At 33.6% G+C, this 14,746-nt stretch overlaps 1 protein-coding gene across 1 annotated transcript in view; it reads left to right on the forward strand.

Annotated features, from left to right (window-relative positions):
• Positions 1 to 10,405: 10,405 nt before the first annotated feature.
• Positions 10,406 to 14,746, forward strand: part of shaker (potassium voltage-gated channel protein Shaker) — a 466,602-nt gene continuing 462,261 nt past the window's right edge. The window contains exon 1 of the mRNA XM_028321153.1: positions 10,406 to 10,575. Within this exon, the coding sequence (XP_028176954.1) occupies positions 10,478 to 10,575 (98 nt within the window). The 5' untranslated portion in view covers positions 10,406 to 10,477. The remainder of the gene's footprint in view (positions 10,576 to 14,746) is intronic.

The following is a 14,746-nucleotide window of genomic DNA, read 5'->3' on the forward strand; positions in this document are numbered from 1 at the left end:
TTGGAATACTGTATAGATAGTATTACCGTGGCCTAGCTATGTCCGAAGTGGTGGTGGTAGAATCACCTTCTAGTCGTTTCTTTCATAGACACTTCTCAATAAAAATGATTGTTGTTGTAAATATATTCTGGTTTTATTTACGAATCCTCTTAGATTCAAACAAAAAGGTATACATTGTTTAAGTTCTTACTCGTACATTGTAATCAACCAAACTAGGCCCTGAGTGAGAGAGAGCAAAGAGCTCCAGTTTAGTGCAAGTGATATACTAATGATAATTGCCACGCTAAAGCGAAATAATTGTGTGCATGTTCCTTAATTTAGGCAGTCCACTTGCGAAAAGCTAAATGCACTATCTTCCCTTTTTGTTTTAATAGTGACTGCTGCTGCATTTTATACAGAACATTGTAGAACAGCAACGCCCGATAGTACACATGAAAGTAATTACAAGAAAAATATAAATAAATATTTAACTATTATTTTAATAGTAAAAACCGTATTCAAACGTATCCTAAAACTTTCGAGACGGCGCTTGTTACCGCCCGCACCACCCCCGCATACCCCGCTATACCAGTGGGTTACACAGTAGGTACATGACGGCGACGGCCACACGACTTATTTATACTATACCATAATTTCCTGATTTCATGGTTTTTCAATGATAAGGTATTTTTGTATTTTTTTTTAATCAGTGTCGTTGAGATAACCACAACCTGTATAATATTTCCCACCACTCGTATATTCACACCTTTAAAGCTATCCAATTCAGGTAGTAGGACACTTGGGATTGAATACTTAGTGGGGGGTCAACTACCTAGTAATATGATATTATCTTTATCATATAAAAAATACACAATACTAGCTTTTGCCCGCGGCTTCACCCGCGTGAAATTTAGTTTGTCACAGGTCGTCATAAATTATAGCCTAAAAGTTAATCTGGGTTATAAACAATAATACTGTAAAGTTTCATCAAAATCTGTTCAGTAGTGTTTTCGTGAAAGAGTAACAAACATCCAGACATCCAAACTTTCGCATTTATAATATGAGTAGGAAAATGGACAGTAAAAAAAAATAACTGTTACTTATAATAGTTTGTTGGTGATATTTTTGCGAAAAGATAGTCTGATGTGCAGCTATCGATCGTCAAATTAATATAGTGCGGTGGCATTATAATAGTCGGTGATTTTTGAATTGAAAATCCTGAAAAACATGCATACTTTTAGATCTGTTTCACGACTTGGTGATAACCCTTTAATAACCCTAGCCCTACCTACTACTTTCTTAGAATCATACCAATGCAACTAACCCTAAATTTTGTATTATAAGTAAAACATAATTAAAGGGTTATCACCAAGTCGTGAAACAGATCTAAAAGTTTAAGCATAAGAAATTGTAAAAATAGAAATATCAAATGATAATACCTATGGTGTTAGCCACATCTTTCGAATATAAGAAATATATAATTTAGCTGTTTAAGAACTCATAAAAATACTGAGGTATGTCTCGTTTCTGTCGTGTCTGGGTGACAGATGACCGTTTTTCTTTTCGCAACGCTATCGCATCACCCATTCTCCACAAATTTAGGACAAAATTTCAAATTCTAGTGTAAGTACAGGGGAAGTATTTACCAGCAGTTCGCTATACTCCGGAGTCCGCTGCTGTTGCTGGTCAACAAGGCTGAAGGGAACCCCGGATTGGCTCCAAAGGTTAGTATTAGGAGGACCGACTGTTCCCTTTCTGCAAGGTGAAGACTACACTCGACATCAAATAAATCGCACCTCCCGCGACAAGCACTTTCAAACGTTGCATCCCCACTTCCCACCAACATTGGCACCATTTAAAAGCCTAGTTCTAAACTTTATTTCATTAAAGGAAAGGTTTTTACCCCAAGAATGTGTCTTTAGAAGGATCCAGAGCCACTTCTTCAAAAAATAGGTAGTTACGCTTGAGCCAACTTTTATGGCTATAAAACTGTTAAGTTAGGATTAATCGCTATCCATCTGTTAAAGAGGACACGTGTGATCATTATTGAAATTTGGTTTTATAACCATATAGGTCTAATTGATCCCAGAGGTGAGCCCAAAGTGAAGTCTTTTTTCAAGTCACATTTATTTATGGTATAATTATGTTAATCACTTATTAAGAAATTAAATGTGTTTTTCTTTATAGATATTTATTGGGCTTTCAAATAACACCAATATTGTTGGGGCACAATGATTGTGTCAGAAGAAAATCTTTAAAGTACGCGTCGCGGAAGGTGCGGTTTATTTGATGTTGAGTATATTTTGGAATTGCACCGATATAGGACAACCTAAGAACTGAATAAGATCTATATTTGCTGTATCTAATTAAAAAAGAGGCCCCAAAGGTGACTGAGTTTCTTCCGCTATTACTTTGTCAGCACCAGCCTATATTTTGTCCCGAAGTGGTGGTAGGGCAAGCTTTTGGGACGTCTTTAATGCCCGTTTTCACCATCAATCCCTAATTTTTAAGTGGCTCCTATGAAAATCAAAATTCCTGTTATATGTTACAATAGCGGTTACTTAAATTATAGGGATTGATGGTGAAAACGGGCATAAGCCCCCTAGAAAGGGCCTAAGTGCTGAATAAATTTTATTTGATCCCGCATGGTGTACACAAGGTGTTGATTTCAATCCTCACTATATTTATTTAGGGGCACTTCTTCGAAATTGCATTCTTCGGCTGACTCATATGGACCAAATTGAAAATCAATTTCAGGTCTGTAACATTAGACTCATAATGAAAATAGGTACACCCAATAATATATATTTGGATGAGGGACTCGTTTTTATAAAGTAGTTTTCAAGATATCGACGTTCAAATATTTTGATGAATGATGAATCAGAATTGTTTAGAGATTAATCAAAAATAGAAATATAAAATTTAAAATCTTAATGTACAATTGGCTCTATATTAAGTAAATAATCATATTATAACAAAACCAATGATCTGTTTTTATGAAAATAATTTCAGTTATCAAAATATCACGAGAAAAAAATGCAACAATATATTGCATGTCATTTTGTTAGTTGGTTACAGAACTATATTCAAAGACATCGAAATTTTGCCTCCGAAGGAATGCCCTTATTATAACTTACATAAACGCATTATCCACAAAAAAAAAAAACAAAACGAAAGTGGAATTTTAAGCGAATATTTTCCGTGCAACATTAACTGTACCATGGCACTGTAATACGTTTACACTGCGGCACCATCGAGCTACGCGGATCGCACGCTTATCATGTCGGATAGCCTACCGAAGGAAGCCACGTAAAGTAGGTAGTGTAAATAGGTATTTTTCTTTGACTAACTAAAGTTAAAGTTCGATTTAAAATTTTTTCGAAGTCAATTTTTTACTAACTAATTCGTGTTCAGAATAAGCTACTTAATCAACTCCCTAAATATGGCGAGTATTGAAATCAACATCCTGTATATTAACACGCTACACAAACCTTCGCCTAATTTAAATAAAATAAATTAAATAAATCCTGAATAAAATAAAATAAATTCTGAGGATAAATTAAAACAATACAAATACTGTGCATTAGTAGAGGAACTATAACTTTTCTGATTATCACAGAGTGAAAACCCAGTCCGTTTTGTCTGAGTCCATTTTGCTGTACCTACGCCAGAATAATAACCAACAAAATATTTGGTTTAAAAAACAAAAATGAATAATGTTGAAATTTTAAATTGAGGTATACTTACTTTGTTAGCTTTATCAATAAGCACTTTGAATAACAAGATTCTGTTTAAAAAAAACTTTGTTTGAGCACAAAATTTTAGAATTTATGGGTATAATATACGGTTAAAGTGATAAATACACCCGCCGCACCTTAACCTATTTTTCACTTTAAATCAAAACAATGTGTTATAGGCATTATTGTAAAGTAATGTTACGCAAGAAACAGTCCAAACTCATTTTGCCAAATTATATTAATATAATGATATCAAAACGTTTAAAGTGTGAGGCTGTACATGAGCGCTGTACACGAGCCGGTGTTCTCTTTTATTATATTCGTTAGTACTAAGGATACGTCATTATGAAATAATCACTGATAAATGTGATTAATTTATCACTTTTACCTCGCCTGTCGGTAATTATACATAATAACCGGCGGTTATTCATAATTTTCAATTTATCACATTAACCGTAACATATATTTAATATTTAACTCGGGGGTATACATCTGTAGGATGAATAAAGATAAACTCTTTCTGCCACAATCTAGAATTAAAAATCTTAACTGCAGTACCAAACTAAATTTAAAATTTTCAAAAACCAATAAAAAATATTTAATTACTTACCAACTGCTTTTATACACTTGACTAATTCGTTATTAGTAAATAAGTAGGTACAAACACTTTTAACCTCCTGGGGCCTGGCGTCATATATTTATTACATAAAACAAAAAAATATAAATCAACGCTATCTGTTGAAATTTACCAGAACTTTTACGTTAGTTAGTTAGATGGTGCATCTGTCCATCATTCTTAGCTGTGATTGGCTAGTGAAGTGACATTTATACAGGGTGTTTCTTGTAAGGTGTCAAGCCGAAGGCAGGTGATAGGTGAGGACTAGACCTATCGATTTCACCCCCATGTATGTTCTACGATTTTTCGTAGTTTAGAAGTTATCGTTAATTTTGTGATTTTTTCAAATTTCATGACCTAGTGGCTTAATTTTTTTTTTTATCTTTTTTTTGGGTTGACTTTTCTCAGATTTCTTTTTTTTGACAGATTTCCTATTAGTTGCAGATATTTGAAAAAAATAATCACCTTCCTATCTTTGATGCAAGATACAAAATTTTTGCTAGAAACATAAAAAATATGCTTTTAGCAGAACATTCTAAAATTTTCAACTGAAATGTATGAGAAAAAAAAATATATTTTTATCTTTAATTGAACTAGCGACGGCGCCGCGACCGGGAACAAGTGGTTAGTAATAATGAAATTTTTACTAAAATATAAACGATTTCTATAAGCCTTTCTTATTATTCGTTTTGGGATTTGAACTGTTTTATTATCTGAGTATCACTGATTGTGGAAATACGTATGAAAACTACGAAAACCATGGTGAAATCTGAATGTCATACAGGTACCTATTACATGAGGTCCCAATTACTAGTGTAAACTGACAGAGCCCAGTGTAATACCTGTATGACATTATGCATTTTCTATTAAATAGCATACAATCTGATATAATTTTCTTATTTTTTTAGGTAGATATATTATGCGAATATAACATAATTAGAACACTCAAAAATCGATTTTACTGGTAAAGTCGGCCCAGAAGTATTATCAACACCTCAAGTCACTTTGATTTTTTTTTTTATGAAATTAAAATAATTTCATGAGGCACTTAATCAAATGGTTTTTTATTTTTTTTTATTGCTATTGACCTTATCTACATCATTTAATGTTAATTACACATTGATGTGATGCATTTTTTTATCACGAGGATTTTTTAATTTGAGTCATCCAAATGAAATGCAATAAAATTTTGAAATACTATTTAAAAAAAATAGAGATGCAATGTTATTGCCCAAAAATGACATAAAACTTGATAAAAAATCTATCTAGCTACATTTTAACGAAAAGGTACTTAAAAATATCAATAGTTGCATCCACTGCATAGAAAAAAGTAAGTACAGGCAGAAAAAAATTAAAAATATAGCAAAAAATTTTTTGGCATCTCAATATATTTCAAAAATCGATTCAAATTCGTTGTAGATAGTCAAGAAACTTAACTAGGAATTACTTTTGTGCAATTTATTACGGGACACCTGTACATTAAATAAAAAAGTCGTTGACATTGGGAACCGATGTCGTAAATAAATGACATTGAGAAAATTGCCGTTTTCCAGATAAAAATTTTTATTTTATTTTGTATGATAATTATATCAATTATTAATACTATTTGGATAGTTTTCATATGAATTCACGATAAAAATAATTCCCGGGCCCCAGGAGGTTAAGACAGGTATCTAACATTATTATGTAAGTTGCTAGCAAACCTAAGTTTCTCACCATTAATATTGCAATACCCATTAACGGGTTTTAAAGTTATGAGCTCATTGTTTAGATTGAGACAGAATTTTAAACACCTACTTAATATGCAATAAAAAATTTGAATTTATAAATAGATAGGAATATCAATAGCTAATACAATAATTACATCTGTGATAGAGAGCAAATCTTAAAATACTCGTAGTTACTTGTCGATGCTCAAGACCTTGTACGACATAAATTAACTAGAATTCAGCATTCTTAGAAATGTTGATTGATACTTTGATATTGCAGGTAACTGCAGATTCTAGGAAATCGCAATAACATATTTACAGTCAACATGCTAGCTATGTGCGTTCCCTACGAGAGGCCACTTTGGAAAACGAAGGTTTCGTATACATAGATTTAGCAGAACCTGTAGCCAGAATGATAAATTTGTAGATGTTGTAAGTTGGACGCTACAACTCGCCGAATGTGGTCCCTCAGATGAACTGTGATATAAAATCAAATACCAAATTACTGAATCTGACCAAATAAGATGATTTTGATGAGTGGTAATATTTAGAAGGTAAATTGTAGGGCTACACACGAAAATGAGAGCTCTGCATAGTTACTGCAAATAAAGAAAATCCCATCAGATGATTGGCCCTCAGTTCTCAATTGCTCAATATTTACTTTAATGCTAAAAAATTTAACTTAAGACCAAGTTTATTTAGTAGGGTTGTCTAATAGAAGTTTCGTTCATTCGTTCGTTTCAGTCAAATGACGTCCACTGCTGGACAAAGGCCTCCCCCATGGATTTCTATAACGATCGGTCCTGCGTTGCCCGTATAGAAAATTTTAGTCCTGTTATCGAGTTATTCTTCCCAGAACAATTTAAAACGATATTATTTATTTGTCGGCCGTTTGGTGTAGTGGTTCGAAACGGACTACTATTCCGGAGGTAGCGGGTTCGATTCCCGCACAGTACAAACATTTGTGTGCATGAACATATTTGTTTGTATTGGACTGGGTGTTTTCTATGTATAATAAGTATGTGTTTACAAAAAAGAAGTATTTAAGTATGTTTATATCCGTTGTCTAGTACCCATAGTACAAGCTTTGCTTAGTTTGGGACTAGAAGCGCAGTGTAAAATGTCTAAGGATATTTATTTTATTTTTATTATTTATTTTTAATGTTATTTTGATTTTGAAATGAGAGTAAACACTAATTGATTCTAATCGTGAAAGATTTTTTTCATGATGAAAAGATTCGGTCTTGTAGTTTCGCAGCCTATACAATACTAACAATTAACGAAATACTTCCTCTATACAGGGTGTCCCAAAATGTAGTGTCAAGCCGAAACCCAGAGGTAGAGCATCACTAGGGCTATCCAAATCACCGCGACTTTTGATAGTTTTCGAGTTATGATATTTTTTACAACATCCTGGATTTTAGTTTCCATTCGTGTTATGGGTGTAAATACTTCTGAATCAGCTAGGTCTAGTATTCATCTAATAATAATAAAATACTCAGGCATGTAACTTGACTAATCGCGCCACAGTGACCAAAAAAGTACCTAAGCACAGAAATTTAAAACAATCATAACTCGAAGACTATCAATAATCGCGGAACATATGGGGGTGATTTGGATAGCCCTAGTGCTTTACCTCTGGGCTTCGGCTTGACACTACTTTTTGGGACACCCTGTATATTATCAGTGTAGAGCACTAAACACACGCAATACCCACTATCCAGCTTGCTGTATACACATAGTATCTCAACGAGCCAAGGCTGAAGCGACAATATACCTACATAGACGCTGGCTTCAAAGCAGTACCGTAACTTCATACTTCTGTGATACAGATAGTATGGTGCAGGCATCAAAGCAATAACTATATTACATAGACAACATCTTCAAAGAACCTGAAACTACCTACATTAACGAGTATACATGTCAGTGAAATAATAATATAAAGCTGAAAAGTTTATTTGTTTCAACGCGCTAATCTCTGGAACTACTGCCCCTTAGACAAAATGCCAAATGTGACAGTTTTTAATTCTAAAGATGGTCGAAAAGCCTTTTTTTGTATGGAGTTTCAACAGATTCGATTTTCGATTTGATCAAAAAGTCCCACTTGTCTAGACCCACAGGTCTTATTTGTCAAATCTATAGGTTTATACTTACTTACTAATAATATAAAGCTGAAGAATTTGTTTGAACGCGCTAATCTCAGGAACTACTGGTCTGATTTGAAAAATTCTTTTTGTTTGGATAGTTCATTTATCGAGGAAGGCTCTAAGCTATACAGGGTGGGAACGATAAGTGATCTCACCGATTATTTCTATACTATACAAGATATCGAAAAACTGGTTACTGATCCTGGAAGCGCTTCACGGGCTCAATAAAGTCAGTGCTGAGAAGAAGCAGCGCAAGAAACTTAGGTCTAGTTGCACCACCTCATTTATACCATAACAGTAACAATAACCGGAGCTTTTTGAATGGAGTATGACAGATTTTTGACGTTTGTCAAAGTTAAAGTAAGATGGTGCAACCCAGCCTTAGTCACAATGGGCTAGTTTCGTAAAAAAAAATGTTTAGTCCGTAATGTTTAATATCAAAAAATATTGGACACATATATTTTTATTTGTCAATCTAACAAATAATTACATAGTTATGGTGCGTTGAAGTTCCGCACGACGTCACAACGTGCGGCACTTTTATGCAAGCATTGACGTCACGGGCCTCTTCTTATGAACTTTGGCGCGCTTTATCTCTTTAAATTTTCATTAGTTTGAAAAAGTGAAAAATACGTGTAGAGTATTTTTTTAAAAAGTTAACTGACGGACTAATTAAAACTCTTGCTTTTTGACCCAGGAAACATCCCTTGTGTTGTTGTGATGTTACTGTGGTTGGATCAACTGTGTGAAGCGGGTTCTAGCAGCGTGTATCGGCTGAGTAGACACGAGTATATTGGGTTAATTAAGTACTAACTAAGAGTAAAGCGTATACGATAAAATTTTATCGAAGCTCATTTTGTCGTCAAAGATGGTCAATAAGATTTTATACTGGACACACTGATAGGTACTCACTCGCGAAGTGAGCTTTCTGCCCAAGTCTGATTTTGTAATAGTGATTAATATTGCTTTTTCACAAACGGTCTCTATTACGTGCCGAGGGTAGCTTTCCGTGGAAGTTACGCAATATTTTCTGATTGGTTTTATTCCCGTGAAGCTGGTCGAGGACTGCAGTTGTATTTGGTGGAAATTAATAAACATTTTCTACAGAAAAAATCTGTTAATACAGAGAACTGCTTCTGAGTCAATAATGTAAGCTACCTTCTACCGTTTTCTCTATTTATTTCAAGGCTAGGGTGAATACTGTACTAGAGTGAACTGAGTTTGTTCCGGCGTTTCTTCTCAGCATTTGCCATATGTTTGTCTCGAAGCGCTGGTAGGGCCCAAAAGATAAGGGGCACTTCCCCATAAGGGCTACCTTTTCTTTTTTATTATTTAGTATATTTTGACTGAAAAGTTTGTATAGATGTCTGGATGATTGTTACTTATTCACGCAAAAACTACTGAACGGATTTTGAACAAAATTGTTTATAACCCAGAATAACATAATATAGGCTATAATTTATGACGATCTGTGATAAACTAAATTTCACGCGGGTGAAGCCGCGGGAAAAGCTATAAAATAATGAATAAATGAGACTGGGCACATTTGTATGAGAAGTGGTCCGTGAACCAATAGCGACCATTGAATTTATTTTTGATCGTTTAAAAACTAATTCTTTATTTGATACAACAAAATAATATCCTTAACGTATGATGTGTCTAAGTAAGTAGTTACTGTAGTGTGTTCAGGAGCACGCTTTATTTTCGTCACATAGACGGAAATGGATCAGACAATATAGTAAATGACGAGACGTTATATATTTAGACTGATACTTGCCATCCAATGGTTACTGGGACATCTAAATATACTCGTTCTAATTCTCGATAATTACTGTAATTAACTAGCACAGCATAATCGTATACTCTACATTTACAAAAATCGATATTATGAAAAAAATAATTAACAACAGATTTAGAATAAATAACACTTACATTTCTCTGATCTTTGGCGTTTGTTATTATGTCATGTAATAAATACGTATCGATTTAACTGAGGGTAGGTAAAGAGAAATTTAGTATTGACCCAATGAGTGACATCACAAACGAACGAATTCCCCCGACCGTTTATTGACCGCTCGTAAAAATCATAGGATTTGTCTGTAATTACGCAAATGTGAAAAAAGCGGTGCGGATTAAAAATAAACCTAGCGGTTCAGCGCTCACTCCGGAGTAGCGATTGAGCATCTCCAAGAATACAAACGTATTCTAAAATACTGTGGAGTTTGGATTGTGTGAAATGTAAACAATAGGTTTGGTTGTGTTGTGTTTAGTGTTGTGCCAGTGTTCTTTATGTTCGCGGGGGGCGGCGCAGGTTTTCAGAAGCAGTCGAAACCTCCGTGGGAGAACGCTGTCTCGAACTCAAATGCCGCTGAGGTTTCCCCGAGCTGGTAAGTATTTGTCGGTCCTAAAATAACAGCTGAATGCCATTGACGAATCTCAGACCGATGGTGCGTATCCGACAAAAAAACGAAGCGTGACTACGAAATTTAACTATGTTTCTGTCATAAAATTCTAAATGAATGGGAATATTTAGCAAAATTCCAATTTTATTGGAATCCATATCGATATGGTAGCTGAACAATATTTTATTGAATGACATGTATGTTGTTCCTATTTATTGTAGGTACCTATTAGTTGTATCAACTATTCGAAATAAGTAATAGATAATCTAATATATTATTCATGCTCATTAATATGGTATTATAACTGGTATAGCTTTAATTGATAATCATACTATGTCATCATGCCTTTTCAAACAAGTGAAATAATTTTCAACATCGGAAATACATTTTTACATTATAAACTTAATTTATGAAATATTTTGCATAAATTAAAATTTTAGTTCGATTATTATCGACTGTTCGAAAATCGACTACAGTACCTCTAGTACGAAAAACTTTCGAGTTCGTTTCGTTGCGTATTCAAAGTGTCATCGAAAAATTTTGTATGAAAAATTAAACAGCGCCCCCTAGGGCGGCTATAATATAGGGGGCGCTGTTTAATTTTTCATACAAAATTTTTCGATGACACTTTTCCTACTAGAGGTACTTTAATTTTTCATACAAAATTTTTCGATGACACTTTGAATACGCAACGAAACGAACTCGAAAGTTTTTCCTACTAGAGGTACTGTACCTCTAGTAGGAAAAGTGTCATCGAAAAATTTTGTATGAAAAATTAAACAGCGCCCCCTATATTATAGCCGCCCTAGGGGGCGCTGTTTAATTTTTCATACAAAATTTTTCGATGACACTTTGAATACGCAACGAAACGAACTCGAAAGTTTTTCCTACTAGAGGTACTGTTCGAAAATGGTTTGCTCTCACCACGCATTTGAGGGTTAATAAATTTTCATCAATAATCAATTTCATCATTTCAATGACATCGTCGCAAATCTTACTAATTAATTTGCAAGATTTTCTACGAAATGAGTCCTTTTGCTTTATTTCGAACTAAAAGGCATGTCACGGCAGTTAACTTTTGATACCGATAGCCTGAAGTCAATTTTAAACATAAATACCTACTAGTCACAACACAATAATTGATATTAATTTTCAATAGTAGGTATAGCAAAGACCAAAGGATAAAAAAGTGAGACTGGGTATTGTTGAAGTTACAGCATAGGCAAATGGTAAATACGAAATTTTGATGCAATTTCGTATTTACCATTTGCCTATGCCTATACACAAAATTACCATAATTTTTGACCAGACAGAAATTGATTTATAGCGAAGCTTAAAAAATAGTTTATTTTCAAGACTAAAATATTAATTTAAATATTTACAAGACTGTCAGATCCTGCAGACAAACTATATACCTCGACAGCAAATAAATCGCACCACCCGCGACGCGAACTTTAAAGATTTTCTTTTGACGCAATAATGATGCCCCAACAATATTGGTGTTATTTGAAAGCCCAATAAATATCCTTAAAGAAAAACAATATTTAATTTCTCAATAAATGATTAACATATACCATAAATGTGACTTGAAAAAAGACCTCACTTTGGGCTCACCTCTGGGATCAATTAGACCAAATTTTATGGTTATAAAACCAAATAATGATCACACGTGTCCTCTTTAACAGATGGATAGCGATTAATCCCAACTTAACAGTTTTATAGCCATAAAAGTTGGCTCAAGCGTAACTATCTATTTTTTGAAGAAGTGACTCTGGATCCTTCTAAAGAAACATTTTTGGGGTAAAAACCTTTCCTATAATGAAATGAAGTTTAGAACTAGGCTTTTGAATGGTACCAATATTGGTGTGAAGTGGGGATGCATACGTTTGAAAGTGCTTGTCGCGGGTGGTGCGATTTATTTGCTGTCGAGTGTAGTTACCGATATGTTGCATTTGTTTGTGAATATAGTTATACATATAATAAAAAAAAGAGAATTGCCTTAACACTGCAGTACACGCGCCCATTTTTTTATACGAATACACGCGCGGCCTACTCTGGTAAGCCAATTTAAAATCACTGTAAATCAGTTTGTAAGCAATTTATGAATAGAATAATTATGTAAATGATAAAAGTGTTTATTATACTTATTTTATTATAAAAGTTTCTTTTTATAACTATTTGGGATCAAACATTATAAACAGATTTAAAAGTTGTAAATTTTTTGGACCAAAATTGCACTCTGAGACCAATGTTAACAAAAAAAATTTACTGAAAAAATATGATTAGTTTTTTATCTGTCATAGTATTCATGACTTTCTACGGCCTGGTACACGGTGTAAATCCATTTGTTGCAAGTCTTTCATAATTTTTTTGTCGAGTGATTTCGGGCTTTTTAGTAGACCCGCAGTTATGACGGCCAATTTTAGAAAAGTGCGCAGACTCTAGCGACCCAAGCTTTACTGGCTTACTGACAAATTTAGTAAACGAGGCTTTCCTGGAATGCCAGCTCTCTGGCGCAAGTTTTCAAAAAGTTATAGCGTAAAATGTTACCCTGGTCTACTATAGTAGTCCGCGCGTGTACTCTAAACGAAAACACATTTTGTTTCACTCGACCGTTTTAGTTATACAGCAGCGTCAAATAAAAGTGGTCAAAAAGTTAATAACACAACGATAATCAATGAAAATATTAAATGGAAATTTTAAATGTAACATTTCCATATCATTAAAATACTGCACGATCGTTATCAAAATAGCTTCTGAGATACGTCTGGAGCTCGACTGATATAATAATACGATTTCACAAACGCGTGCAGCGGCCTTTGAGATATGCAGACTATGTCACCAATTTAGCGCGCACTATTGACATAGTAAAAACGGAGAGTAACAACTTCGCGTTCGTTCGATCGTTTTCATTCACACAAGTGCGTGATGATTAATGTTAGAAATATTGTAGTACAGTCATCGTCATTAATAGTTCGTGACATCCAAAATAGAAAAAGTTCACAAACGTCTTTGTTACAATTTTATTGGAATAAGGTTGTTGGACCACTTTGAGTGTCACTAATTATTTATTATCAACATCAGCCTAAACATCACTTTCCATCAAGTAAGATGCCAAGACCTCTCACAACTAGTGTAATAATCAGAATAACATAAAGGCTATAATTTTAACGATCTGTGACAAACTGAAAATTAGAAGCCGCTGGCAAAAGAATGCGATAAATATAAGATAAATGCCAATGTTAAACTTTTTGCCCATGGTCCCTCCTTGTAATAACGGTGAAAGAATTTTACAAATTTTTAAATTAATTTCTGAACTTATCCGGTTTGACACCTATAAATTTTGTCAATAGCTGGCTCGGCGAACTTCGAAGAGGTTAAGAGGTGTCTAATTTTTTTATTAAATCTCTAAATATCGAAGATTTAACTAACTCTTGAAAATAGTAAATAGGCTATTATTACTCAGAAAATCATTTGGATTCTAAAGGTAAAATATTTTTTCAAATCGGTCCAGTAGTTTTCGAGCCTATTTGAAACAAACAAATAACAATCAAATTATCTTTCCTCTTTAGAATATTAAAGTATACTCGTAGAACATACAAGAGTGTTTTTCACGAAAAGAAAAGAAGTATTGATTTTAGCTCATCTTTTTGTTTTTCTCATTACTAATTGGAGGGTATTATGATAGAAAATATTGAAAAAACTCAAATAATATTTTGTTTGTTCGAGTGGTTAATTTTGTTCTTATGATGCTAATTGGCATCAATAAAAATAATCGGGTCTTAACAATCCTACGCTCAAGGTTAAAGTGTTTCCAGATTAATCCTATAAGCTTGTAAATCTCCTTAAGTATTTATAATACATTTTACCTGGATAATATAAATAGACGAACTAGTGGGCGAGAATTATGCCGTGTTCAGCAAATTATTTTTATTTTTCCCTATTTGAAAAATGATACATGAAAAGGTTTAGCCAAGCATTCAACTAGTGTTCAACATTTTTTTTCTTTCTTGCCATCTTTCAAATAGTTGAGACATGAAGAGGCTTAAGTAAAAGTATATAAAACATAATCTTGTAAAAAACGACAGTAAGATTTTTTATTAGACTTAAAACTTGAAAAAGGCACTTAAGTTTTAAACGACTTACGAGTTGAATA

The sequence above is a fragment of the Ostrinia furnacalis genome, unplaced genomic scaffold, assembly GCF_004193835.3.
Source record: "Ostrinia furnacalis isolate ACB-3 unplaced genomic scaffold, ASM419383v2 OfSCF7471, whole genome shotgun sequence".
NCBI lineage: Eukaryota > Metazoa > Arthropoda > Insecta > Lepidoptera > Crambidae > Ostrinia > Ostrinia furnacalis.